This window comes from Heptranchias perlo, chromosome 2 (assembly GCF_035084215.1).
Source record: "Heptranchias perlo isolate sHepPer1 chromosome 2, sHepPer1.hap1, whole genome shotgun sequence".
NCBI lineage: Eukaryota > Metazoa > Chordata > Chondrichthyes > Hexanchiformes > Hexanchidae > Heptranchias > Heptranchias perlo.
In genome coordinates, this window is record NC_090326.1 from 121,856,920 (window position 1) to 121,884,574 (window position 27,655).

The 27,655-nt window shown below is 40.7% G+C and overlaps 1 protein-coding gene across 1 annotated transcript in view; it reads left to right on the forward strand.

The window, feature by feature from the left end:
- Window positions 1–27,655, forward strand: part of mindy3 (MINDY lysine 48 deubiquitinase 3) — a 150,167-nt gene that overhangs the window by 105,689 nt on the left and 16,823 nt on the right. The window contains exon 12 of the mRNA XM_068006718.1: window positions 11,888–11,960. Within this exon, the coding sequence (XP_067862819.1) occupies window positions 11,888–11,960 (73 nt within the window). The remainder of the gene's footprint in view (window positions 1–11,887; window positions 11,961–27,655) is intronic.

Below are 27,655 nucleotides of genomic sequence, written 5' to 3' on the forward strand. Positions count from 1 at the left end.
CCTCCCAAAAGTATGTGCAATTGCCAGTCCTGACCCAGATGCTATTATATCATGATTTTTTATTTTAATCAATGATTCTCTTACCCAATTTTGATCCTTGTATTGTGCATATTAATATACATACACTGTAGAATTCCAAACTGAAATATACCATTTTTTTCTTTTACCTTCCCATATCCTAACTTATTTTGCACTATCTTGCCCTGTTTAGTCTCATTCTACCTCATTAACTACACACTCAAAGCTTACTTTTCCTACCAAGCTGCCTCTCCCTTCCCCCTTGCCATTTTAATTTAAACCCTCCCACAGCTCCAATTAACCTTCTTGTGAATATATTGGTCCCATGGGGAGAACCCCTCGATGATCTTCCCACCCAGGTCAGGGGTACTGAGTTATTATGTTCCCGCTATTATCGGCTAATTTAGCAGAGACCAATTTTTTGCCAGAGGACGCCAAAATTGGCTACAGGTCACCACTTCTAATGAGGGTAGATTTTGACTTTGTGCAATAGTATAAAACGGTTGATAGCGAATTGGCAGCCCGGTTTTTATATCTCCCAATTTTTTTCCATTAAAATCAATGGAAATAAAAACAGGGAGATATATAAAATGGGCTGCCGATTTGCTATCGCGCATTTTACACTATTGCACAGTCAAAATCTACCCCCTTGTCTCTTCCAAGAGGTGGGGGAGAGGATACTTGGTGCAAGTGGATGAAATCAGCCAATGGCAAATCTGAGCCCGTTAACCTTTTCTTGCCCAGGATTCATAAAACAATATTTTTAAGGACACTGAAAATAAAATAGTAATGGGGAATAAGGTTTTACGGTGCTTCAAGATTCCCTGAGGAAGTGAATGCCTCTATGTAAATGCAAGTTATTTCTTTCTCTTTAATAGCTGAAAAATTTAATGTAGTGGTATGTAGCACAACGGTATTATACAATTACTGTCATGATGTACTCTGAACCTCTGGCATTCTTCCTTGACAAGTTGACTTTGACTGTTTGTTTATTATCAAGGAAGCCCTGAGTTTGTGAGGTACTAAACAGCACATGGACACCAAAAAAAGAAAAAGAGCTTGCATTTATATTGTGCATTTTATGTCCTTAAGATTTCCAAAAGCGCTTCATAGCCAATGAAGTACTTTATTTGATATGTGGTCACTGTTGTAATGTAAAGAAATGCAGTAGCCAATTTGTGCATTGTAAGGTCCTATAAACAGCACTGGCATAAATGACCAGATAATCTGTTTTAGTGATCTTAATTGAAGGATATATGTTGGCCAGGGCACTGGAAGAACTCACCTGCTCCTCTTTGAATAACGCCATGGGATCTTTTATGTCCATCTGAGCGGGTAGATGGGACTTCGCTTTAACATCTCATCCAAAAGATGACACTTCAAACAGTGCAGCACTCCCTCAGTACTGCAATGAAGCACCAGCCTAGATTATTTGCTCAAGTCTCTGGGTTGGGACTTGAACCCACAACCTTTTGACCCATGCAAGAGTGCTGCCACTGAGCCAAGGCTGACACCTTCAATAAGCATCAGTCATTGATTAGTACACAGCCACCATTTATTGCCTTGCAATTGTTACATTTATTTCTGTTAAACTACAGGTTTTTATTTCCTACAATCTGCTTCATACAACATCTCTCCTTAAGGCAATGCCTCTTTTTTAAATAAAAGGCCAATTTAAATTTTTTTTTAAAAACTTACATTTTAAAATGACCACAGGCAGCTACTCATCAGTGATGTCACCACAGCTGATGCTTGGAGGGAATGAGAGCTGACATAGCTGGTCTCCATCGAGGAAAAATAAAATTGAAGTCTTCTTTCGAAGGGGAAGAAATATATTTGAAGTTTTTTTTTCAAACACAGATATAGAGGATCACTTAGTCCCTTTGGACTTTTCCTTCCCCTTGAAATATTTGTTGAAGAATTAATCTACCAGGTGCCAAGTCCACACTTGGATGTTGTACAGTCAGTTGATTGATTGTGATGATATACTGTCATTGACTTGTGGTTTACTCATTGTATTCAATTGGTAAAATGTCTAAGTTGGGTGCACATCGTATTTGATGTTCTAATCTCTTTTTTTGCTTTGCGACAAAATGTTATTAGCATATAATAAAACCTGAAATATACTAGTTCTGATGAAAGGTCATAGACATGAAACGTTAACTCTGTTTCTCTGTCTACAGATGCTGCCTGACCTGAGAGTTTCCAGCATTTTCTGTTTTTATTTTGGATTTCCAGCATCCACAGTATTTTGCTTTTCATTCAGTGTTTAATTCACTGCCACTTCCCTTCCAGGAATGCCCACCTTGAAGTTCTGCTCTTCTCTCTGACAGGATTTCCTTTTGTCTCTGTACTTGCTTAAAAACTATTAAATGTTTACTACTTCCAGTCTGACAAAAGGTCATCAACCTGAAACGCTAACTCTTTCTCTCTCCACAGATGCTGCCTGACCGGCTGAGTATTTCCAGCATCTGCAGTATTTTGATTGTGTATACTGGTATTTCTCTGTAGATGGTGATTTATTGTTGTATTTTACAACTCGTAGATATCTCATGGCAGTGTTCAAATGTGGTTCAGGACCATAGAGTATGGTTTCTTAATGAGAATTCCCCGTGAGAATTGCAGAGAGAGAATCAGTTCTTATTCTTTGCACAACACAAAAGTAGACCCAACTATGCTACATACTCAGTTTCAGATTCTTGATGTATTTTGCTGCTGCTTTTAATATAGACAGCACTGACTGTTGTTCAGCCAAAACACAGTGAATGCCAAATATATTTCGTTATATAATTGACAGTAGTAAATTGCCCACAATACTTTAGTGAATAGTTATTTCAACAGAAAAACGCTTGTGTAGTCCAATATGCTTATAACCAGCATACACAATTTGTGGATGAAAAAGCAATTAAATGCTAAGTTTACTTTGTGGAAAACTTTGCAACTTATGAATAACTGTAGTTTTTGAATCCAGTTACATTGAGTGGAATAAACCTGGTGTTTCATTGTTCCCTCTTGTGTATCTGCTTTATTCATTCCAACTGGTTATCCTCCTTCCTACAACTTAGTTTGTCTTAAGTATGATTTTTGCATTCACTGGTGAGTTATGAGACAAATGCTACATTTTAGACATGCTGCTTCAGGGATTTCCTGCCTTACCCCAGTAGAGTCTTTTTTGAGACATATTGCCCTACTGTGTGCTAAGAATGGCTGTGCCAATAAACTGAAGTCTGTAGAGTGTATCATTTTGCTTCATCTCACAAATGAGGGAAAAAAGAAAAATGGGACTAACTCAGTAGAGAGCATGCGAGTTAGTTCTATACAGTAGTTGTTGCTGTAGGTTTGGTTGTTTGTCCATTCCATTCCAGTTGCACAGTACTAAGAACAAAGAATTAAACTCTTATCTAAATTATGTGTAGATAGTTCCATTTTCATATGTTTTAGAAAGGAGAGAATGATTCTATAAAAAGGTAGTTAGATAAGACATTGCCTTGTTTTGTAGTTGACTTATTACTTCCTTCCATTTGTATGGTATCCAAGCTAGTCAACTTTTGATAATTAGTCAGCAAGTTGAAATTCTTTTTAAATATTGTTTTCAGGAGAGGGAACTGAAACTCCTATGCTTGTCCATTTTAGCAACAAATAAGTCAAAATTATGCTATTTATGACCATTTTAACATGTAAGCATTGCGAGACACTTAAGCTTATATTTCAACTTCTACGCTTGCTTATTTTGCTTTTTTAAGCCTCCCCATTCAGAATCTTTCAACAAAGTTGAAGTACACTTACTATCTAAAGTAGTACAAATGTTATATAATAAACCAATTTTTCAAAAATATATGTCTAATAACCAGTTGATGTTACAGTACTTCTAATTACAACCAGGGTGCCTGGTGCTTTGTAGTTACAGAGCTGTGGATTGTGTGGGATTTTAAGACCACTAAAATTTCTTCACAGCCAGTTTTTTTCCCCCTGTGCCTGGTTCTAATAGCTGGTGTTCTGATTCTGAAAGGTATCAGGTGACACAAATTTTCTAATCCCTGATGATATGCAGCTCATTAATCCATGTGTTTCACACCTTGCACAGTTCATCCAATATTGAAGTGTGCAAAGTGTGAAATGCATGGGTATTATGTAACCTCATTAATCTCAGGTCATTAATAAGATAGTTTTGCAGCTCTGAGCCCTGTAAAGAGTAAACATGCTCAGTGTGAAATACATCTGGACTGTAAAGCTGTAAATCAGTAGCATCAGAAGATTGGTGTAAATTGATACCATTCCAATACTGAACACCAGGCATTGGTCACATACTATAACACTTAACTGCCACTTAATAGTAAAATAAAAAGGAAAAACTGGAAATCTGAAATAAAAACAGCTCCTCAAGATAAAAAGCTGATTTTTACATTATGGCTGTGTACCCTTCATAAACTGCCACTAAACACCTAGCTGTCTCACCTGATGAAAATTAGATGAACAAAAAGCAAAAAATTGCAGAAATCTGCAACAAAAACCATAAACGCTGGAAACACTCAGCAGTTTAGGCAGCATCTGTGAAGAGAATAAAGAACTTAATTTACATAGCTCCTTTAACATGGAAAATGTCCAAGGCTTTTCACAGGAGCGTAATCAGACAAAAATTGAAACCGAGCCAAAGGAGGAGATATTAGGATGGGCGACAAAGCTTGGTTAAAGGATAGGTTTTAAGGAGGGTCTTAAAGGAGGAGATAAAGGCAGAGCGGTTTAGGGAGGAAATTCCAGAGATTAGGGTCTAGACGGCTGAAACCATGGCCACCAATGGTGCAAAGGGAGTTGGAGGAACGCAGAGTTCTAGGAGGGTTGTAGGGCTGGAGGAGATTAGAGATAGGGAGGAGTGAGGCCATGGAATGATTTGAACGTATGAGAATTTTAAAAATCAAGGTTTTGGTGGATCAGGAGCCATTGTTGGTCACCGAGCACAGGGGTGATGGGTGAGCGGGACATAATACGTGTTCTGATATGGGGCAGCAGTGTTTTGAATGAGCTCAATTTTTTGGAGGGTGAAAGGTGGGAGGCCAGACAGTAGAGCATTGGAATTGTCAAGTCTGAAGTCTTTTAAAGCTGTGAATATTTTAGAATAATGAACTTGCTGTCTGCTGCCATTAGCCGCCTCCTTTAGCTACCACTGATAACTCTGATGGTGGGCCGTAGCTTTCTGTGGGTCAGTAGGCAAAGTAGCTTCCATTACCTGTGTTTATATTTGTGATCTTTGTAAACACAAGGCATGGGATTTTGTGTGCCGGTTTGCTGCCTTAATGTAGTGTAGTCCGCTGCTAGAAAATGCTATCTGGATCCCCCCACCTACCCACACACCATCATTTTGGCTGCTGCCCAGGGACTGGTTGAAGACATCTTTATTTTTTTAAATTATCAGCACTGTACATGTGTGAGCAGTGCAGTGATTTTGTACATGTTTGATTCCAGACATAAGTTGGTCTCAAAATAAGTTGGGGATGGGGAGGAAACTAATGTGCAAGGATATGAGGTGGCCATGGGAAGGAGGTAACAGCAGCCATGTCCCCATTTAGCACTTTCTCAAATTTGAACTTGCTTCAGGAACGGTAGCACATGTAATCAGTCTTAGGCTTGTAAGTGGACAAAAGAAAGATTAAATGCACAACCTTTACCACTTTCTCAGTGGGATAGAATGTCATGGCACCTTCTCCTACTTTTCTTAATGTTTTCAAAAAGGAAATCAGATTAAATATGTAACCCTATAAATAAATATGTCCTTTAAAATAATAAATTCAAGATCAATTTTCCAGAGTTGGTGCTTCCCTTTCCACCCAGCTGAGGTTTAATTACCCCAATAGATGCAAGTTTTACCTGGTTTCAGCCAAAGGTTCGGCTAGTGTCTTTCACCTATGACATCACTTGGCTGCTACATAGAATTACATGGAAATTACAACATGGAAAATCTGGTAGTACATTCCACAGCCTCGCAACACTCAGTGTAAAAAAAAATGTTCCTCCAGCTCTCTATCTTCAATCTCTTATATTTGATTTTATGTCTTTGGCCATTGTTCAAGACCCCACAACCACTGAAAACAATCCCTGTTTTTATCTACTATGTCCCATTCTTTCATAATTTTAGATACTTCTGTTAAATCCCCACTTAATCTCCTCTGTTCTAAAGAAACGAGCCCCAATTTTTGAAGTATTTCTTCGCAGTTATATTTCTTCATACCAGACAGCATCCCAGTGAATCAGAGCTATACCCTATATTGCCTCAGTGTCCTTCCTATAATGCAGAGCCCAAAACTGCATGCAGCATTCCAGCTATGTTCTTACTAAAATTTTATATTGATTCACTATTACATCTTAATTTTTTTCTTTTTTTTATTCATTCATGGGATGTGGGCATCACTGGCAAGGGCGGCATTTATTGCCCATCCCTAATTGCCCTTGAGAAGGCAGTGGTGAGCTGCCACCTTGAACCACTACAGTACAACTGTGTGACTTGCTAGGCAATTTCAGAGGGCAGTTAAGAATCAACCACAGTGCTGTGGGTCTGGAGTCACATATAGGCCAGACCGGGTAAGGACGGCATGTTTCCTTCCCTAAAGGACATTAGTGAACCAGATGGGTTTTTAACAACAATCCGGTAGTATCATGGTCACCATTATTGATACTAACTTTTTATTCCAGATTTTAATTTGATTAACTGAATTTAAATTCCCCAGCTGCCGTGGTGGGATTTGAACTCTTGTCTCCGGATTATTAATCCAGGCCTCTGGATTACTAGTCTGGGGGGGTGGTGAGGTGCATTCCATTATCGGGAGATAACCTGATGAGAGAAAAGTTAGGTCAGATATTGGGTTAGTAATTTGGGCCTCCTTTTGTAAGGGAGCACTAGGTCTATCAGCTTTAGTGTATTTGTAATGATTTCCAGTTTTTACAAAGTTAATGATGTGGGCCTGTGGCAGACCTACTGTTTTAGCTGGCTCCTGCTGAAGTACATTTGGAACATTATATAAACAGCACAGGAGCCTTGAAAGTTCAGAGATAGATTGAAAAGCAATATAATGGCACTCAGTCTTTCATGTCAAAGACAGTGTCATTGTTTATTTGTTCAGTGGGGAGTTCTCTATCCCAAGCACTTTGTTTCCTACTTAAATTAATAATTTCTGCTATCACAATTCATCATTGACTATGAGCTGGCAACATGGCTTTGAGTTCCTTAGACTTAGAGTTTATGTAAGCTTTTTTTGCACCCATTACTTTTGACCTTGAGCTGTGTTAGCAGCATTGGATCAGAGCTTTTCAAGTCTTACCCCCACTTCTCAGAGCTTTGAGCCACTTGCAGATAATCACTTGAAAAGTACTTACGTCCTTTGTACCACTCTAGTGCGAATCCTTTGTTTAATCCCAGCAAACTTCAATAAAAAAACTGTGCATAGATGCAGTTCTGGGGACGAAAGGATAGCAAATGTAATCTCAACATTCAAAAAATGATCAAGACTGAAAGCAAATTGACTGGTATACAATTCTCTAACAGAATTAGGGGAAATGTATGTAATGATATCAGTGATCGTCTAAGGGGCCAAAAGGATTCATCAAAGTTTAAATATTGATGAATGGAGAGGGTTCAGAAAACACAACAGGGAGCAGTGGTTAATGTCACCAAAACAGATCCAAACATCCAGAGAACTCAAACTTCAGACGTTCTTCTTTTACAGGTGACATTTCTTGTTGCTGCTGCCATTGTGCAACATCCTCTGATGCAAGTATATTTCACACACCAGCATATCAAAACAAAAAATAACTTACCTGATGGGAGTAATTGTATAGGGGAAGAAGGCAGGTGGTTGCTGAATTCATAGTTTAGTCACATTCATTCTCTCTCTCATCTCTCTTTTACTGTCTCTGTCTCTCTTATATTTGTTCTGTAGTTATTTTTATATGTTATCCTCACATGGTTTATTAATTTGAGCCTTCAACCTGAAAAATCATTTGTAAAATAGATCACTCAGCCTGTGCTGCTGTTCTGGGACCCGACTGTATTTATTCCCCTCAAAGCTTATATGTTTTCTTTTCCACCATCAGCAGGAGATTGTTCTATTAACTTCCATTAGAAAAAGTCCAAATTGCCATTTGTTAGCTTAACAGACACTTTCCATCTGAACACCATAGAGTTGATTCCACAATCTGATGCTCCCAGCAGGAAGCATTGTTTGCAAGGAGTCAATCAATGGGTAGTCATGGACGAGTTCCTGCTATGCGTTCCCTGCAGGCAGCGCTGCCCAATGGAAATAGACCTTGAGTTTCTTAGAGGCAGCTTTAGCACATCAAAAGATACGATAATGAAGCCAAGAGTATTTGTAGATGAAGGAGTAAGGGAGGAGCAATCAGAGGCTAATGGTGGCAGCTGTTGGTTACACTTGAGAGAAACAGAAGAAATTGTGTCTTTGAAATATTAACTAATTTTAATAAAAAGTTGACCTTTGAGTGCTTCTCTGATTTTGCTGGAAACAGCAAGCATGGAAAATTTTGCTGCTATGTTTATGATGTCGCGAATACAGGACGACCAAAGGTAGTCTTCCCCTGGAAAAGATAAGATTGATATATTCATGATTAGGAAGAATTGGTCTGATGCATTCTAGAAAGAAACGGTCTTGCTCGCAGTGAAATTGGCTGGTGGATCCAAATAACTTTTTTTTCTTATTCCCAAAGTGCTTACAGCAAAATGAAAAAGAAACACATGTATTTATATAGCGCCTTTCATGACCTCAGGATATCCCAAAGCACTTAACAGCCAATGAAGTGCTTTTGAAGTGTAGTCACTGGTGTAATGTAAAAAACATGGCAGCCAATTTGCATACAGCAAAGTCCCACAAACAGCAATGCGATAATGACCAGATAATCTATTTTACTGCTGTTGGTTGAGAGCTAAATATTGGCCAGGACACTGGGGAGAAGGCCCCTGCTCGTCTTCAAAATAATTCCATCGGATCTTTTACATCCACCTAAGAGGGCAGACGGGTCCTCTGTTTAATGTTTCGTTCAACAATGCAGCACTTCCTCAGTACTGCACTGGAGTGCCAGCATAGATTTTGTGCCCATGGCTCTGGAGTGGGACAGGATTGTCAATGCTGAACAAGTTTATTCTCTTTTTTTTAAACTCATTCATGGGATGCTGGCCTTGCGTCACTGGCAAGGCCAGCATTTATTGCCCATCCCTAATTGCCCTTGAGAAGGTGATGGTGAGCTGCCTTCTTGAACCACTGCATTCAGTGTGGTGAAGGTTCTCCCACAGTGCTGTTAAGTAGGGAGTTCCAGGATTTTGACCAAGCAACAATGAAGGAACGGCGATATATTTCCAAGTCGGGATGGTGTGAGACTTGGAGGGGAACGTGCAGGTGGTGGTGTTCCTATGCTGCCCTTGTCCTTCTAGGTGGTAGAGATTTGGGAGGTGCTGTCAAAGAAGCCTTGGCAAGTTGCTGCAGTGCATCCTGTAGATGGTACGCACTGCAGCCACAGTGCGCCAGTGGTGGATGGGGTGCCAATCAAGCGGGCTGCTTTGTCCTGGATGGTGTTGAGCTTCTTGAGTGTTGGAGCTGCACTCATCCAGGCAAGTGGAGAGTATTCCATCACACTCCTGTCTTGTGCCTTGTAGATGGTGGAAATGCTTTGGGTAGTCAGGTGGTGAGTCAGTCGCTGTAGAATACCCAACCTCTGACCTGCTGTTGCAGCCACAGTATTTACGTGGCTGGTCCAGTTAAGTTTCTGGTCAACGGTGACCCCCAGGATGTTGATGATGGGGGGATTCAGCAATGGTAATGCCATTGAATATCAAGGGGAGGTGGTTGGACTCTCTTGTCTGAGATGGTCATTGTCTGGCGCGAATGTTACTTGCCACTTATCAGCCCAAGCCTGGATGTTGTCCGGGTCTTGCTGCATGCCGGCACGGACTAGTTTATTATCTGAGGGGGTTGCGAATGGAACTAAACACTGTGCAATCATCAGCAAACATCCCCATTTCTGACCTTATGATGGAGGTGGTCATTGAAGCAGTTAAAGATGGTTGGGCCAAGGACGTTCCCCTGAGGAACTCCCACAGCGATGTTCTGAGGCTGAGATGATTGGCCTCTAACAACCACTACCATCTTCCTTTGTGCTAGGTATGACTCCAGCCACTGGAGAGCTTTCCCCCTGATTCCCATTGACTTCAATTTTACCAGGGCTCCTTGATGCCACACTCTGTCAAATGCTGCCTTGATGTCAAGGGCAGTCACTCTTATCTCACCTATGGAATTCAGCTCTTGTCCATGTTTGGACCAAGGCTGCTGTAATGAGGTCTGGAGCAGAGTGGTCCTGGCGGAATCCAAACTGAGCATCGGTGCTCAGGTTATTGGTGAGTAAGTGCCACTTGATAGCACTGTCGACGACACCTTCCAACACTTTGCTGATGATTGAGAGTAGGCTGATGGGGTGGTAATTGGCCAGATTGGATTTGTCCTGCTTTTTGTGGACAGCACATACCTGGGCAATTTTTCACATTGTCAGGTAGATGCCAGTGTTGTAGCTGTACTGAAACAGCTTGGCTAGAAGCACAGCTAGTTCTGGAGTATAAGTCTTCAGCACTACAGCCGGGATTTTTTCGGGGCCCATAGCCGTTGCTGTATCCAGTGCACTCAGCCGTTTCTTGATATCACACGAAGTGAATTGGCTAAAGACTGGCTTCTGTGATGGTGGGGACCTCGGGAGGAGGCCAAGATGGATCACCCACTCGGCACCTCTGGCTGAAGATGGTTGCGAACGCTTCAGCCTTGTCTTTTGCACTCACGTGCTGGACTCTGCCATCATTGAGGATGGGGATGTTCAGAGCCTCCTCCTCCTGTTAGTTGTTTAATTGTCCACCACCATTCACGACTGGATGTGGCAGGACTGCAGAGCTTTGATCTGATCCGTTGGTTGTGGGATCGCTTAGCTGTCTATAGCATGCATGCAGTCCTGTGTTGTAGCTTCGTGATGAAAGGTCTTTGACCTGAAACGTTAACTCTGTTTCTTTCTCCACAATGCTGCCTCACTTGTTGAGCTTTTCCAGCATTTTCTATATTTTAATAAAAGCCTTTTTGAATGCATTCATTTTAGGGCTGTCAATTGCAGTTAACTTCTGCAATTAAAGCGTTCATTTTTTTTTTAGCATTAATCGTGGAAAATACCTCAGACACCTCCAGCTTTCAGTATACCACGTAATTTCTCACCATAGGTTTTGCATATGCAAATAAGCTTATTTTCTTTTGAACATGCGGCTATGATGTCCTCAGGACATGCAAACATTATCCTGATTCTGCACATTTGCGGACGTCATGTTCTGTGCACGTGTGGCCATTATGTCCATCTACACATGCACCATTGCCAGGATGACAGGAGAGTGTGAGTGCAACAGTGTCTGTCAGTAGTGTTCAACATAGAGCTTGAGGCCAGCTGCAGATTTTCTCTCCATCAGCAGTGGCCTGCTGCTCAATGGATCCCCATTCAAGGCCTGCAAGTTAATGTTGCTCTGGTTCAGATTCAGAGGTGTTTGTGCTCCAGGATTTTATGCTGGGTTGTTTCTTGGATGATAAAACATTAGTAATCAAACAAATTTGAAATAGTTGCAGTAATTGTATCAATTAAATATGCAATTAAAACCAAGATTAACTACAATTCATCTAAATCACTTGACAACACTATCTCATTTCATTGCTATGTGTGGTCACCAAAACTGCTATGCTTCAGAATTCTGACCTTCAGTTGTTCCATCAGAAGATGATAAATTGTAGCAAATATTTTTCTGCCTGTTAGGTTTTTTTCCCCCCCATCAAAGATTTTTTGTGTTTCATTGCAGATAATGGATTTATACCAGACACATTGCTGGAGGATGTGATGAGAGCGTTGGACTTGGTGTCGGAACCTGAATAGTAAGTGTTCCCTACTGTATTATGGTATAAAACATTACTTTTTGTTTTAATGTTTCATTTATGGTTCTTAACAGCAATAAAATGGTAATTTGCCTTAATTGTGTATTTCATTGCTGACAATCACGACTTAATTGATTTAATACTGTAGAAATGGATGAGTAAAATATACTTTTTTTATTTAAATGTACAATAACAAGTATTTAATTTTAATTTAAAAGTTCTCCTGACACCAGTATATTGCATCTTGGAAAGCATTTGTCTGCAATAAGAGGTACATTTAGTGCACATAGTGCAAAGCTTTATGCAACAGGAGTGCATATTGGACATTGAGATCATGCACCCAATTCACTGACCTTGTGATTTTCTGTTCATTAAAATGTCTAACTTCCTCCTCTATTCTTCTACCTTCAGTCTATGCCTCCTGTCACCGATTTGCCAACCCATGGAAACATCTCAAAACCTTCATAATTTTGAAAATGTCTCAGATCCTCCCTCAGCCATTTCATGCTCAGTGAAAAAAGCCCTAATTTCTCGAGCCTTTCTTCACCGGTATCAATCTAGTGATTATTCTCTGTACCCTTTCGATAGCCCTAATATCCTTCCTATGGTGGGATGCCCTGAACTGCCTGCAATCCTTCAACTATAGCCTAACCAATATCTCAAATTCAACATTATTTCCTGGCTTTTATATTTAATGACCCAATATATAAATGATTTGTCTTTTGATGGCCTCTTCTACCTGCACGCCCAACCTTAAAGATCTGTACATCAGTAACCCTCTGTCTTCCAATCTTAAGAATTGTACCATTTTCAGGGTGTGCATCCTTTCACTTTTTCCCAAAATATTCTACTTCACATTTCACTTCATTGAACTATATTTGCTATTTCTCTGCCTACTCCTGTGTCCTCTGGCTTTCCTCAAAGTTTGTTGTGCCTCTTTTTTGGTATCAAACATCAGTATCATTACTCTTGTGTCTATGTCAAAATGATTTATATAAAAGAAAGACAAAAAAAAGTTCAGACTACAACATTCAACCTGCCAAACCAAGAAACATCCATTTACCCCCTACTTTTTGCTTTCACTTCAGCAGGCATCCATGTCGCTACATTATCTTTAATACCCTGTATCTCCAGTCTCTTAAGTGGTGCCTTATTAAACATGTCCTAAAAATCCAAATATGCAACATCCACTGCATTCCCTTGATCTGCACATTCTGTGATTTACTCATAAATTCAATTAAATTAGTCAAGCATGACATTCAAATCCATGCTGTCTGTCCCTGATTCACGCATTCCATTGTAAGTATTTACTAATTACTAATTCATGTCCTATTCTAGAAGTTTACCCACAACTGAGGTAAAACTAACAGACCTATTATTTCCTGGCTCAGATTTTCTCCCGCTTTTTAGGTACACTGTTCAGCCAGGGGATAGGCCTGCATCCAGAGTTCATGCAAATGACCCAGGAGAGGAAAAACATAGGCAGTTTTCTCCTCTCAGCCCTTTCAGGTGTCCACTGAGTACCCAAAGAGGAAAATCTACACTCTGTTCTAAATGAATCATTCTCATTCTATTTGTGTTCTTGGCTGCCTTCTAAACATTGTCCTAAATTTTGGTGCTAGTGCATTTTGTTAATGGTATTAAAAAGCCAGTGAAATGTGCAAGTTATGTTTTTTACTTCTGTGTATTTCCCTTGATAGCTTGGTTACTTTCTGAATGATATTCAGATCCTTTTCTGCTCCACGACGTACATTTCTATTTTGTTTGTGTGTTAAACTCATAAGCTGAAATGTTTTTTGTTTCTCATTATATGAAAAGTAGAGGAGGAGGCAGGCAATCTGAGTAAGAATAAAGTAATACAGGAATAAGATTTCTTTTTAAATAAAGCTCTTACATTAGATATAAAACTGCAACACACATGCCAATGGTAAGCATTTCGACCCATGTGCCAGCTTACAAGCACTCCACAAGAAAAAATCAGCTGTTTTCCCTGGTATTGGAAATTGACATTATCAACCTGTCAGATCATTTGGAAGGAGGGACTAAAGTCTGTCATAACCAGTCAGATTGGAGGTTGGGGCTGGAATCAATCAGCTGGTTCTTTTGCTTCTTTTTTATTGTGCACAAACCGGAGGCAAAAATATTTAAGATGCAGTAATAGTTTCTCAGTCACAAGCCTGGATATTAATTCTGAGCCGGGAAGAGAGCGGGAGGGAGGACTTCCGTATGGGAAACCCGGAAGTAAGGGTTTCCCGCACGTTGAGGATTTTGGCTGGCTGCCTGCCTGTCGGGCAGGAAATCAGCCCAATTGGAGTCTGCAGGGTTGTATTGGGGGGAGGGGGGTGCAATCGCGGGGTTGGGGGGGTGGAGGGAAGGCGGACGTCATGGCGGGGCTTAGTCAATCGCAGGGTCTTTAAAAGGTAAGCTTGGTACAGTAAAGACACTTACCTCATGGATCTGGCCCTTCTCGCCTCTGTTTCACTGGCAAAATTCAGGAGCCCTGGGAAACCCGTGCTGGATGCGTTAAATTTGAAAGTCTCATAAAACCAATTTAAAAAGACCTAATTAAAATCTCATTATAAATTGGATAACAAAGTTGTGAAGGACAGAATACTAGAGCCTGGTCTTTAATTGCTTCCAAGCCTTTATTCACAGAGATTCCCCTTGCACACATCACACCCAGATAAGCTCTCATAAAAGATATGAGAGTCCACACGCAGTGTAAAAGGAGAGTCGGAGAGGTGAGCGCAGTGTAAATCTAAGGCAAGTCATGGCAGCAGAGCTTGCACCCATGATATGCTCCTCCTGCACTATGTGGGAAATCATGGACACTAGAGGTGTCCCTGGCAACCATGTGTGCAGGAAGTGTGTCCACCTGCAGCTTACTGGCTAACCGTATTTCAGAGCTGGAGCTGCTGGTGGATTCACTGTGGAGCATCCGCGATGCTGAGATTATCGTGGATAGCACGTTCAGTGAGTTGGTCACACTGCATGTAAAGATTATGCAGGCAGAAAGGAAATGGGTGACCTTCAGGCAGAGTAAAAGGACTAGGCAGGTAGAGCAGGAGTCCCCTGGGGCCATCTCCCTCTCAAACAGATATACCACTTTGGATGCTGTTTGGGGGAGATGGCTTATCAGGGTAAAGCAGCAAGAGCAAAGTTCATGGCACCATGGGTGGCTCTGCTGCACAGGAGGGGAGGAATAAGAGTGGCAGGGCTATATTGATAGGGGATTCAATTGTAAGGGGAACAGATTGGCGTTTCTGCTTCCGCAAACGTGACTCCAGGATGGTATGTTGCCTCCCTGGTGGTAGGGTCAAGGATGTCATGGAGCGGCTGCAGAGCATTCTGAAGGGGGAGGGTGAACAGCCAGTAGTCATGGTCCTTATTGGTACCAACGACATCGGTTTTTAAAAAAAGGATGAGGTCCTGCAAGGTGAATTTAAGGAGTTAGGAGATAAATTAAAAAGCAGGACCTCAAAAGTAGCGATCTTAGGATTACTACCAGTGCCACGTGCTAGTGAGTATAGGAACAGGAGAGTAGACTGGATGAATGCGTGGCTCTAGGGATGGTGTAGGAGGGAGGGATTTAGATTCCTGGGACATTGGGACCGGTTCTGAGGAAAGTGGGACCTGTACAAGTGGGAAGGGGTACACCCGAGCAGGACCAGGACTGATGCCCTTACGGGGGTGTTTGCTAGTGCTGTTGGGGATGGTTTAAACTGGAATGGCAGGGTGTTGGGAACCTTAGCAGGGAGACAGAGGAGAGGAAAAGGATAGAAACAAAAGACACAAATGGAAGAAGCAATAGTGGAAGGCAGAGAAAACAAGGGCAAAAAACAAATAGGGCCATAGTGCAAAATAAAACTAAGATGACTAGCAATCTTAAAAAGACAAGTCTAAAGGCATTGTATCTTAATCCGCGGAGCATTCGCAATAAGGTAGATGAATTAACAACACAGATAGATATTAATGGCTATGATATAGTTACGATTACAGAGACATGGCTGTAGGGTGACCAAGGATGGGAACTGAACATCCAGGGGTATTCAATATTTAGGAAGGACAGGCAAAAAGGGAAAGGAGGTGGGGTAGCATTGTTAGTAGAGGAAATCAATGCAGTAGTGAGGAAGGATATTGGCTCGGAAAATCATGATGGGAATCTGTATGGGTGGAGCTAAGAAACACCAAGGGGCAGAAAATGTTGGTGGGGGTTGTCTATCGGCCCCCAAACAGTACTGGAGATGTAGGGGAGGGCATTTAACAGGAAATTAGAGATGCATACAAGAAGGGTACAACTATAATAATGGGTGACTTTAATATACATCTAGATTGGTCAAACCAAATTAGCAATACTACTGTGGGGGAGGAATTCCTGGAATGTGTACGTGATGGTTGTCTCGACCAATACGCTGAGGAACCAACTAGAGAACAGGTGATCCTAGACTGGGTGTTGTGCAATGAGAGAGGATTAATTAACAACCTTATTTTGCGGGGTCCCTTAGGGAAGAACAACCATAACATGATAGAATTCCTCATTAAGATGGAGAGTGAAATAGTTGAATCCAAAACTAGGGTCCTGAATCTAAATAAAGGAAATTACGAAAGTATGAGGTGCGAGTTGGCTAGGATAGATTGGGGAACTGTACTAAAAGGGATAGGAAATGGCTAATATTTAAAGAGCGTGTGCAGGAATTACAACAATTATTCATTCCTGTCTGGTGCAAAAATAAAACAGGAAAGGTGGCTCAACCGTGGCTTACAAAAGAAATTAGGGATAGTATTAGATCCAAAGAGGAGACCATATAAAATTACCAGAAAAAGCAACAAGCCTGAGGATTGGGAGCAGTTCAGAATTCAGCAAAGGAGGACAAAGAGATTGATTAAGAGGGGAAAAATAGAGTATGAGAGTAAATAGCAGGGAACATAAAAACTGACTCAAAGCTTCTATAAATATGTCAAGAGACAAAGATTAGTGAAGACAAATGTAGGTCCCTTACAGTCAGAAATGGGGGAAATTATAATGGGGAACAAAGAAATGGCAGAACAATTAAACACATATTTTGGTTCTGTCTTCACAAAGGAGGAAAACAATAACCTGCCAGAAATGTTAGGGAACCAAGGGTCTAGTGAGAGGGAGGAACTGAAGGAAACCAATATTCGTTAAAAAAAAAAGTGCTAGGGAAATTAATGGGGCTAAAGGCTAACAAATCCCCAGGGCCTGATAATCTACATCCCAGAGTACTAAAGGAAGTGGCCCTGGAAATAATGGATGCATTGGTGATCATCTTCCAAAATTCTATAGACTCTGGAACAGTTCCTACAGATTGGAGGGTGGCAAATGTAACCCCACTATTTTAAAAAAAAGAGGGAGAGAAAAAAAACAAGGAAATACAGACCAGTTAGCCTAACATCAGTAGTGGGAAAATGCTAGAGTCTATTATAAAAGATGTGACAACAGAACCCTTGGAGGGCATTAATGGGATTGGACAAAGTCAGCATTGGTTTATGAAAGGGAATTCATGCTTAACAAATCTACTGGAGTTTTTTGAGGATGTAACCAGTAGAATAGATAGGGGAGAACTAGTGGATGTGGTGTATTTGGATTTTCAGAAGGCTTATAATAAGGTCCCACACAAGAGGTTAGTGTGCAAAATTAAAGCACATGGGATTGGGGGGAATATACTGGTATGGATTGAAAATTGGTTGACAGACAGGAAACAGAGAGTAGACATAAACAGGTCTTTTTCCCGGTGGCAGGCAGTGACTAGTGGGGTACCGCAGGGATCAGTGCTTAGGCCCCAGATAGTCACAATATATATCAACGATTTGGATGAGGGAACTAAGTGTATCATTTCCAAGTTTGCAGTCGACACAAAGCTGGGGTGGAATGTGAGCTGTGAGAAGGGTGCAAAGAGGCTCCAATGTGATTTAGACAAGTTGGGTGAGTGGGCAAGAACATGGCAGATGCAGGATATCGTGGATAAATGTGAGGTTATCCACTTTGGTTGTATAAACAGAATATTATCTGAATGATGATAGATTGGGAAAAGGGGAGGTGCAACATGACATGGGTGTCCTTGTAACCAGTCGCAGAAAGTGAGCATTCAGGTGCAACAAGCAGTTGGGAAGGCGAATGGTATGTTGGCCTTCATTGCAAGAGGATTTGAGTACAAGAGCAGGGATGTCTTACTGCAGTTATACAGGGCCTTGGTGAGACCACATCTGGAGTATTGTGTGCAGTTTTGGTCTCCTTACCTAAAAGGATGTCCTTGCCATGGAGGGAGTGCAACGAAGGTTTACCAGACTGATTCCTGGGATGGCAGGACTGATGTGTGAGGAGAGATTGGGTTGACTCGGCCTATATTCACTAGAGTTTAGAAGAATGAGAGGTGATCTCATTGAAACATATAAAATTCTAACAGGACTAGACAGACTGGATGCAGGGAGGATGTTCCCGATGGCTGGAGTTCAGAACCAGGGGTCACGGTCTCAGGATACGGGGTATGCCATTTAGAACGGAGATGAGGAGAAATTTCTTCACTGAGGGTGGTGAACCTGTGGAATTCTCTACCACAGAAAGCAGTGGAGGCCAAGTCATTAGATGTATTCAAGAAGGAGATAGATATATTTCTTAATGCTAAAGGGATCAAGGGATACGGGGAAAAAGCAGGAACAGGGTACTGAGTTAGACAATCAGCCATGATCGGTTTGAATGGCAGAGCAGGCCCAAAGGGCCGAATGGCCTACTCTTGTTCCTATTTTCTATGTTTCTATACCACCTGAATACAATAAACACTAATTGATATAAATCACATGATACAATTAACAGATTCCCTTCTCTCTAAATAAAAACAATTAAACCCTTATACCATTCAATACATTACATTGAGAGACGATCCTTCTCCAGGACTGCTAATAAGTTCTTCATACATGTATTTCTTTTAGTAAAACAATCTGACAGTTGATGGCTTGAATCCACCCATTTAATTTTAGAGATTTCCTTTCTCTCCAGCATTTGTTTCAAGCCAGCAAGGTCAATCCATAATCTATTCTCACTCTCATTTTTGATGGAGTGTACATTATCCCACAATGAACAATTGACTACATAACATTCAATGGGTATACTATCTTCAGTACTCCCATTGTGCAGGATTTCACTCAAAATATTTGCCAAATAGAATCCCATATCCACTGCGCCAACAAGAGCCAGTGTTTCAGCAACTAGAGTACTTTTAACAACCCTTATTATTTTCTTAGCTTCCCAAGCTAAAGGACAACATTTCCCATTCTCACCCATAAGAAACACTATGAAACCAGCTGCACCAGAGTACCATCAGGAAGATTAGCATGTGAAGCATCATTAAAGATAACTACCTTCATTTTCTTTGGGTCACCTAAGGATGGGAACTTAAGCACACTTATCTACATTTAATTTTCATAATGTTTTATTTGCCCATAAAACATTCTCTACTTTGGGGTGTTTCATTGAAGTACTTAACTCCAATACATCAAAACTAGCGTCTGGTCTGCGTGCACAACCAGTTCAACTGAACAATCAAGCTTCTTAATTGCTCTGTCTCTTTCGATATAACATCACCTTTCTGTGATGACCCAGTACGATTCACTGGGATGGGAGTAACACACTCCAAATAGGACTGTTGATTTTAATCTAAACCAATATATTTAAAAGTCCCACAGGCCTGACTCCCAATTTTAAATTCTACTCTAATCTTAATGACGAAACTCAAATTCCGCAGTACCACCTCATAAGAAATAATCAACATGAGTCATGAAGAGGCCTGAAAGTTTTCAGTTATGGTACCATTGCGGATCTGCTGTTAGTTGAACACAACCTATTTTCAGCAAAACAGGTCGCACCAAAAAAATACCATACCCTGGAAGCATCATTCGGAGCACAGTCGCATTTGTTTAGTTTCCATAGTTTTCTTCCACATCTGCTGCCTCTTTAGGCGGTTTCAGAAACTCCTCTCTGAAAAGTATCGCCCTGCAGAGATGCGGCTTCTATGTCAATTGACCTGCACTCCCATGAAAATGTTGCCAAAAGAGCCAAAGATTTTTGAGATTACTTTTCCAGCAGTGGGAGGAGGAAGATGCAAATTGACCATTGACCAGAAGCACAAATACTGTGGCTACAAGAGCAGGTCAGAGGTTGGGTATTCTGCGGCAAGTGACTCCCCAAAGCCTTTCCACCATCTGCAAGGCACAAGTCAGGAGTGTGATGGAATACTCTCCACTTGTCTGGATGAGTGCAGCTCCAACGACACTCAAGAAGCTCGACACCATCCAGGTCAAAGCAGCCCACTTGATTGGCACCCCATCCACCACCCTAAACATTCACTCCCTTCACCACCGGCGCACAGCGGCTGCAGTGTGTACCATCCACAGGATGCACTGCAGCAACTCGCCAAGGCTTCTTCGACAGCACCTCCCACACCCGCAACCTCTACAAGGACAAGGTCAGTCGGCACATTGGAACAACGCCAACTGCACATTCCCCTCCAAGTCACACAGCATCCCGACTTGGAAATATATGGCCGTTCCTTCATTGTCGTTGGGTCAAAATCCTGGTACTTCCTTCCAATCAGCACTGTGGGAGAACCTTCACCACACAGACTGCAGCGGTTCAAGAAGGCGGCTCACCACCACCTTCTCAAGGGCAATTAAGGATGGCCTCGCCAGCGACGCCCACATCCCATGAACAAATTTTTTTTTTAAAATCCATGCTAACATCTGTATCACCCAGCTTCTCTTCAAAACCCCTAGCTACCAACCTCGCTTTAGCCTTATAAGTCCCATCTGCAAGGATTTTTTCAGTACAAACCCATCTATGCGACATAGCTAGTTGACCCTTATCTGTTATCTCAGAATAAACTCCAGATTCTTTCTAACTATCTAACTCTCTTTGTTTTGCCTTTCTGCCTCGTTTATCCTGAAGTTTATTGGAAGCCACCAAAACTTCACCATCATCAGGACTTCTACTCCTAGTTCTGTTAAGTGACTGTTCTGTGGTCTTTGCTTCATTGTCTGACCTAGTTAGGGTCTACTACTGAGATCTCCCTCTTTCATCTCTGGTTCGTGATTGTTTTCTGACATGAGATTGACTTCCAGACTCCCTATCACTACTTGTACTCCGCTTTCATACTCTCCACTCTTTTATCCCATTCTGCCAGTCCATGGATCTTGCTTCTTGGCCATCATCCTGAACATTCAACCAGTATTTAAACCTACAGTAGCTTTGCCTGCAGGTCCCAAAATTGTTGCAACCCTCCATTCATTAGTTCCTTCTGGAACATGTCACCCATGTACCCACTTTGGGCAATTGTTCTGTGGATGTGATAGCTCTGTCATATGTTTCTTGATCACTGACATTACCACTGTCCAGCCCTTGATCTAAATCAGTCTGTTCCTCAGGAACCTCACCACAAAAATCATGAACGTCGGAGGCACAAGGTGCCTCGTTTACTTCTATCAACTGCTCAAAGTCTGAGATTTTATAATTAATTCCAATTAATCATGAGGAATGAACCCTAACAGTTTGATTGCCATGTTGGACATTTACTGTCTTACCATCACAACCTATTACCTTACCAGGGCCTTTGCATTCCCTATGACCCTCTCTTTTATAGTATACCAAATCTCCTGAATTGAACTCGGTCACAGATGGTCTGATGCGATGCCTCAGTGCTCTACAGGTTTTCTCTGATACCTCAGCTTTAATAAAAGCCTGTCTCCATGCATGCATAGCATTTAAATGATCAGAAAAAATGGCACTAATTGTGGTAACTTCTGGAGCAGGAGGATTATCTCAAAGAACAGAAGGTAATGTGGGATCGCACCCATAGACTAGTTCATAAGGATTATATCCTCCAACCGCCTGAAGAGAATTCTTTGCATGAACTGCCCATGCTAGGGCAGTTGACAATTTACACTGTTCAATCAGCCAAAATTTTATGCACCATGCTATCAATCTCAGCTAGATTCCTTTCACAAAGACAATTGCCAAAAGAGCTCTCAGCTGCTATATTCATGACAATTATATTCATGTTCTCACATATATCTCTGAACTCCGCATTAGCGAATTCACCTCCATTATCGGTCAAAAACTTTGCTGGTGTCCCAAGTCCAATCCCTATCCATTTCTCCATAACTTTATCTAGAATAACCACCCTCTCCTTACTATATACTAGTGTAGAAATACTAAATCTCAGCCAGGTCAATAAAATGTAAGATGAAAACATCTGTCTTTGTCCCATACCTTTAGATCCATGGCAACTGCCTCGATGAATAACGTGCTAATGGAAGACTTACAATAGGATGTGGGGGCATCAGTCTATACTTACAGATTTCACAGTTCTCACTAATCTCTTCTGTTAGCCTCCTATGCTCATCAACTACTGCTGCATCTTTTAGCAGGATTTTTAAACATAGAAACATGGAAAATAGGAGCAAGAGTAGGCCTTTCGGCCCTTCGGGCCTGCTCTGCCATTCAAAATGATCATGGCTGATAGTCTAACTCAGTACCCTGTTCCCACTTATTCCCCATATCCCTTTAGCATTAAGAAATATATCTCTCTCCTTCTTGAATACATCTAATGACTTGGCCTCCACTGCCTTCTGTGGTTGAGAATTCCACAGGTTCACCACCCTCTGAGTGAAGAACATTGACAAGTAGGGTGGACAAATTGTCTATGTAACTTTAAGACAACTTTTTTTTTTCTCGCTTATCCTAATCACCTGATGCCATTAATACTTGCCTGATACTCTGATGATCAAACTATCTCCCAAAAATGATTGCCTCATTCTGTTCCATGTCAAGTTTCATTTTTGCCTTTTTCACAGAAGGTTTACCCAAAAGCATAGGTGTTTCACTAGAGACTACAGCCACACTTAAACTGGCTTATTCCAGCTTTCTTGCATGGAATTACCACTCTCGAGTGACCTCAAGGTGTTGTCATCTCCAAACCTAAAACATGTAAGACTTTTATGTTCCTTAATCTTGATTCAATCCCACTTAGTGAATCAAGATAACATTTTAACCAATCTACCCCGCATACAGTTGAAGTACATGCATGATAACATCGCACAGTTAAAGGAATCAGCGACTAATACATTCATCATAGTATTAAAACTCCTTGTGACCAGTATGATCTGTTCAGATTCATAATTATCTTCATTCTCTTCCTCAGAGCTACTTTCTTCATGCTTAATTCAAAGACCCTGCATCTTCACTCTGGGCAATCCACCTCATAATGATACTTAGTCATATCTAAAGCATCTACTGATTTTTCCTTGGGCATTCCTGGGACTGATTCACCTGTTATTACTGTCCCAGTTTTGTCTTCTGTTGATATAACTGGATTTGCTGCACCTGCTTTCATCACCAATCTTGGCTGTCTTTAACCCTTATTGATGCTATGTCCAGTCTCTTAAATTTTGAAACCAGGTCTGGCACCTGCATTTAGTATCTGGAACACTTCGAAACCTGGTAACCATCAAATAGTCTATTCTTTGTGTCACAGCGGAAAACCCCATGTGTTCCATGAAGGCTGAAGGGAATGACTGTTTCCCCAGGAATTATTTTAAGGCAGCATCCATTTGATCAAACAGCATCTCCATTTCCAAAAACTGGACGCCAGTTAGGACCAGTTGCCTGTCCATATGAGACACCTTAGCACAATCTAGTAATTTAAACATTAGTACCGATCCAGGGATTCCTAATTTGAACTTTGTCAACCTTTTGTACAATTTGTTAAAGTCAATGATATACTCTTCCATTGAATGACTGTCCATTTTCCAAAATCTATCAAATGCTGACCAGGCCATCTATCTTATAGATTTAATCCAGAAATCCTATTAGAAAGGTAAAACCTTCATCATTATCCAAATAATCTGCATCCATCTCAGGAACAAAATACCTGACTTCTGATTTTACTTCATTCTGGCAGCGACAATGCCAAGGCTATGCCTTGTTTTCTCTTTGGCAGAGTATCAACCACATTCTTCCACTGGTCAAATGGTTCAAACTCCCCATTGAATGGAAATCATATCTTGACTATTTAAACTTTCTTTCTGCCATTTTCCACAATGGCCACTCAGCTTTCAAGTTTTGTTTTTATGTCCAAAATAAAACACATAGTTTCCAACCTCCACCATTCTCTGCTACCATGTTAAAACTGGATAGCCAAATGGTGAAGGACAGAATACTAGAGCCTGGTCTTTAGCTGCTTCCAAGCCTTTATTCACAGAGATTCCCCTTACACACACCACACCTTAGATGAGCTCTCGTATAAAAAGGATACGAGAGTCCCTAGTTGACACACCACCTGAATACAATTAACACTAATTGATATGAATCACATGATAAATTAACATCATAATGACATTGATTACTCTGATAACTACCCGCCTGCCTGCACTAATTAGGGACCCGCCTCTGGCGAGTATGTTACTCGCATGCATCCAAATGCATCTCCGTTAAACCCAGAAGCAGGTGCGTTGGTGCCGGGTTGTGGTCGTGCTAGAAAAATCATTCATTTTAACTTCCAACACACCCATTTTTGGAGTTAAAATTCCTTCCACAGTCACAGGTTATGTTTAATTAATGTTTGTCCCAAAGAATTTATATATCGTCTACTCTTAATTTGAACTTGCTTAATTCAGATGACACATTAATTAGAATTAAACTTGTGTAAAACAAAAAGCCTTTTGCTGTTTTATTAAAATTACTTAATTCCAACTCGTGGATAATTCAAATTTTTTCCTGAGCAAAGAAATTATTCAGAATTAACAGGAAAGTCTACATAACAGACAAGCTGCCAAAATGCAGCATATAAAAACTTTTAATTTCCCTTAGAAGAACTTTTTGGAGCATGCCCAGCTGTTAGTTTAGGTGAAAGTTTATTTTCTTCAATACTGGTTGCAACAACGCTTTTAAGATAAGATGAATGTTCCCTGCTGTGACTACATTAATTGGTTTTATTTAGTAACTCATATCACTGTACTGATCACTAGGGTTTGGAAATAAAATAGGGAATGGGGTTGGAGTGATGATGCTTTTTACTAATTTAAGATGACACTGAGATTTACTATCAGAATTACGGTAGGCTTCAAAGCATCAAAAAAATGCTCCAAATCAGGTATCAAAAAATCAAAATATCTGAGAAGGGGGCATAATCTCATAGAAAAAAAATCTCATGTCTTCAGAACTCACATCCCACTTCAATAGGTTATAAATCACTGCTGCTGCTAACTATGCTTTTGTATACTGCAATAAAAGTGATGGAATGCTGGGTACATCTGCGGCTTAGCTTATGAAAAAAAATCCATATTCCTCTGCACTCTCCATCTAACTTCTTGTCTTCACATATTACAGGCCAATATTTCAGAAGTTTTTTGGGGGTCTGTATCAGCTTTTCTGAAGCTGTTGGTCAGCTTCTGTCAATTGACATGTATAATTCTGGAAACCATTTTGCATCTGAGATATCTGACCTTGAATGGAATACAAATAAGGGCAACTAATTGGATAAATGAGATTGGACACCCGTGCATGAGGAAAGACTTTCGATACTAGGGATGTTTATATTGGGGGGAAAAAAGGTGGCTTAGAGGTAATTTTATTGAGATATTTAAGATTCTAAAAGGACTAGATATACTGGATCCCAGAGATATATTCAATATTAATGCAAGCTCTAGGACAAGGGGACATGCATTCAAGCTTAAATGAGAAAAAAATGAATGCATAGTTAAGTTACAACTTCTTTGCACAGAGGGTAGTGAACATTAGGTATAGCTAATGCAAGTGCAAATAGCTAAGGCAGTGCAAGTGGAGAATGTAATAAATTTCAAGAGGGTGGATGGATGATTGTTCGGCAGACAAGGCTATTGAAGGGTATGAAAGGCAAAGTGAGGTAGGAAATCTATTACCTTTGGAACTGACAGATAGAAATGGCCTTTTCTGGTCCTATATTGCTAAGGACATTGGGGCATATTTGGGTGACGGGTTTTTAAGTATGCCTGTTGATATATTCTGGGTAACCATGGTCTCCTGGAGCTTTCTTGATGCCTTCGGGAGTTGGGGAGGAATTTCCTAGTGTTTTTCCTGAAATTGGCCTCAAGTCTTGTTCTCTTTTGTGCCTCCCCAGACATTAGCATTACTAGCAATTAGGGAGAGTGCGCACAAGGTTTCACCATCTAACTCATAGGATGAGCATTGATGGGCCCGATTGTCTTTTATTGCCCTTTATTCACAAGTTTGTGTGCTTTTTTTTTTAAAAAGAGGATGAATTGTTGCTCATGTTTTGTTTGGACAACTTCTCTGTGTACTAACACTTTGAAGAATTCCACAATTTCCACAAGTTATTCAAGATATTCCCTGATGCAAAGAGAGAAAGAGAGATCCTGGATAAGCACTACCACTATATACCCAGTGGGATGTAAACATCAACAAATAACCCAGTGTACCCTCTTCACATTAATAACGTTGCAAATCACTTACTGCTAACCATGACCCCAATGGGTTAAAGTTGAAGAGTTTCCCATGAGCATGTAGTATAACTGACTGGCATGGGAAATGAACAATGATGTCTTAAAGCAATTGCCGTTTACCAAGTAAATGTTGGGCAGCAGAAAGGTAAACAATATTGACAAAATGCTACTACAAAACATGCACAACCGTGAATTTATTTTGAATGTATTCTAAAATGAAGAAAATTAAATTTCAAGCTTTATTTGACCAAATTGTGGTTGCCAAGTGCTGTGCAGCTAATGACTTCCTGTTACCTTCTCTCGCACAGTGCCACCCAAGCTCTCAAAGCCTGGCCAATGTACTCAATGCATATCTGTAAGCTTTCAGTGTCTGGAATGCCATGTGAACCTGTCCTGTTAATGTGTTGAGATTCCAAAAAATAAAACAACCTACACATGTATCTTGAAATTTTCATGGACAAAATCAACTCTGTCTTCCTTTCTTACTGTGGATTTCAAGGAAATATACATTGTGCCTATGAACCAGCTTGTTGCTGTGATCTAAATATAGTTTAGCACATGTAACCATCCTAGTCACAATGGGCAGCTTAAAAATGTATTTTCTAATTCAAAAGCTTGCCTGCAAAGTATTGCTCTTGTTCATAGCCTTAAAGTGTCAAAATTAAAATCCTGTCAGAAGGAAAGCACATTGAACACATCATCTGTTTAATCAGAGGATTTTTTTCTCCTCTGCACATTGCAGTACCATTCTTGAATGCTGACAAATGGCATCTCTGGATTCTATTTTGTCTTTGCTTTCATAAGAAGTTAAACACAAATGACCTGATGTGAGTTTTTCTCCCAAAAAAGGCGATGCAAAGCAAATAGTTTTGAATAGTAACAGATTGTGCTGGCAAAAAAGCCAACTGCAATTTAATTCTGGCACCACTGCTATGGAGAGAGGGACGAGGAGCAGGGGAGAAGATTTGAACAGTATAAACATAAGTTATAGTTGGGGCCAAGACCTTTATGATACTTCATCTCTGTTATACAAATGAAGCTATAAGTGTTTATATTTATTTGAATATGACTTGTTGTAGATCTTGAGACATCAAATGATATTCAGATTTTCCTTATCTAGTTTATTACCACTCATCTTCCATTACCAACAAGCCAGGGGATCAACCCTGGTTCAATGAGGAGTGCAG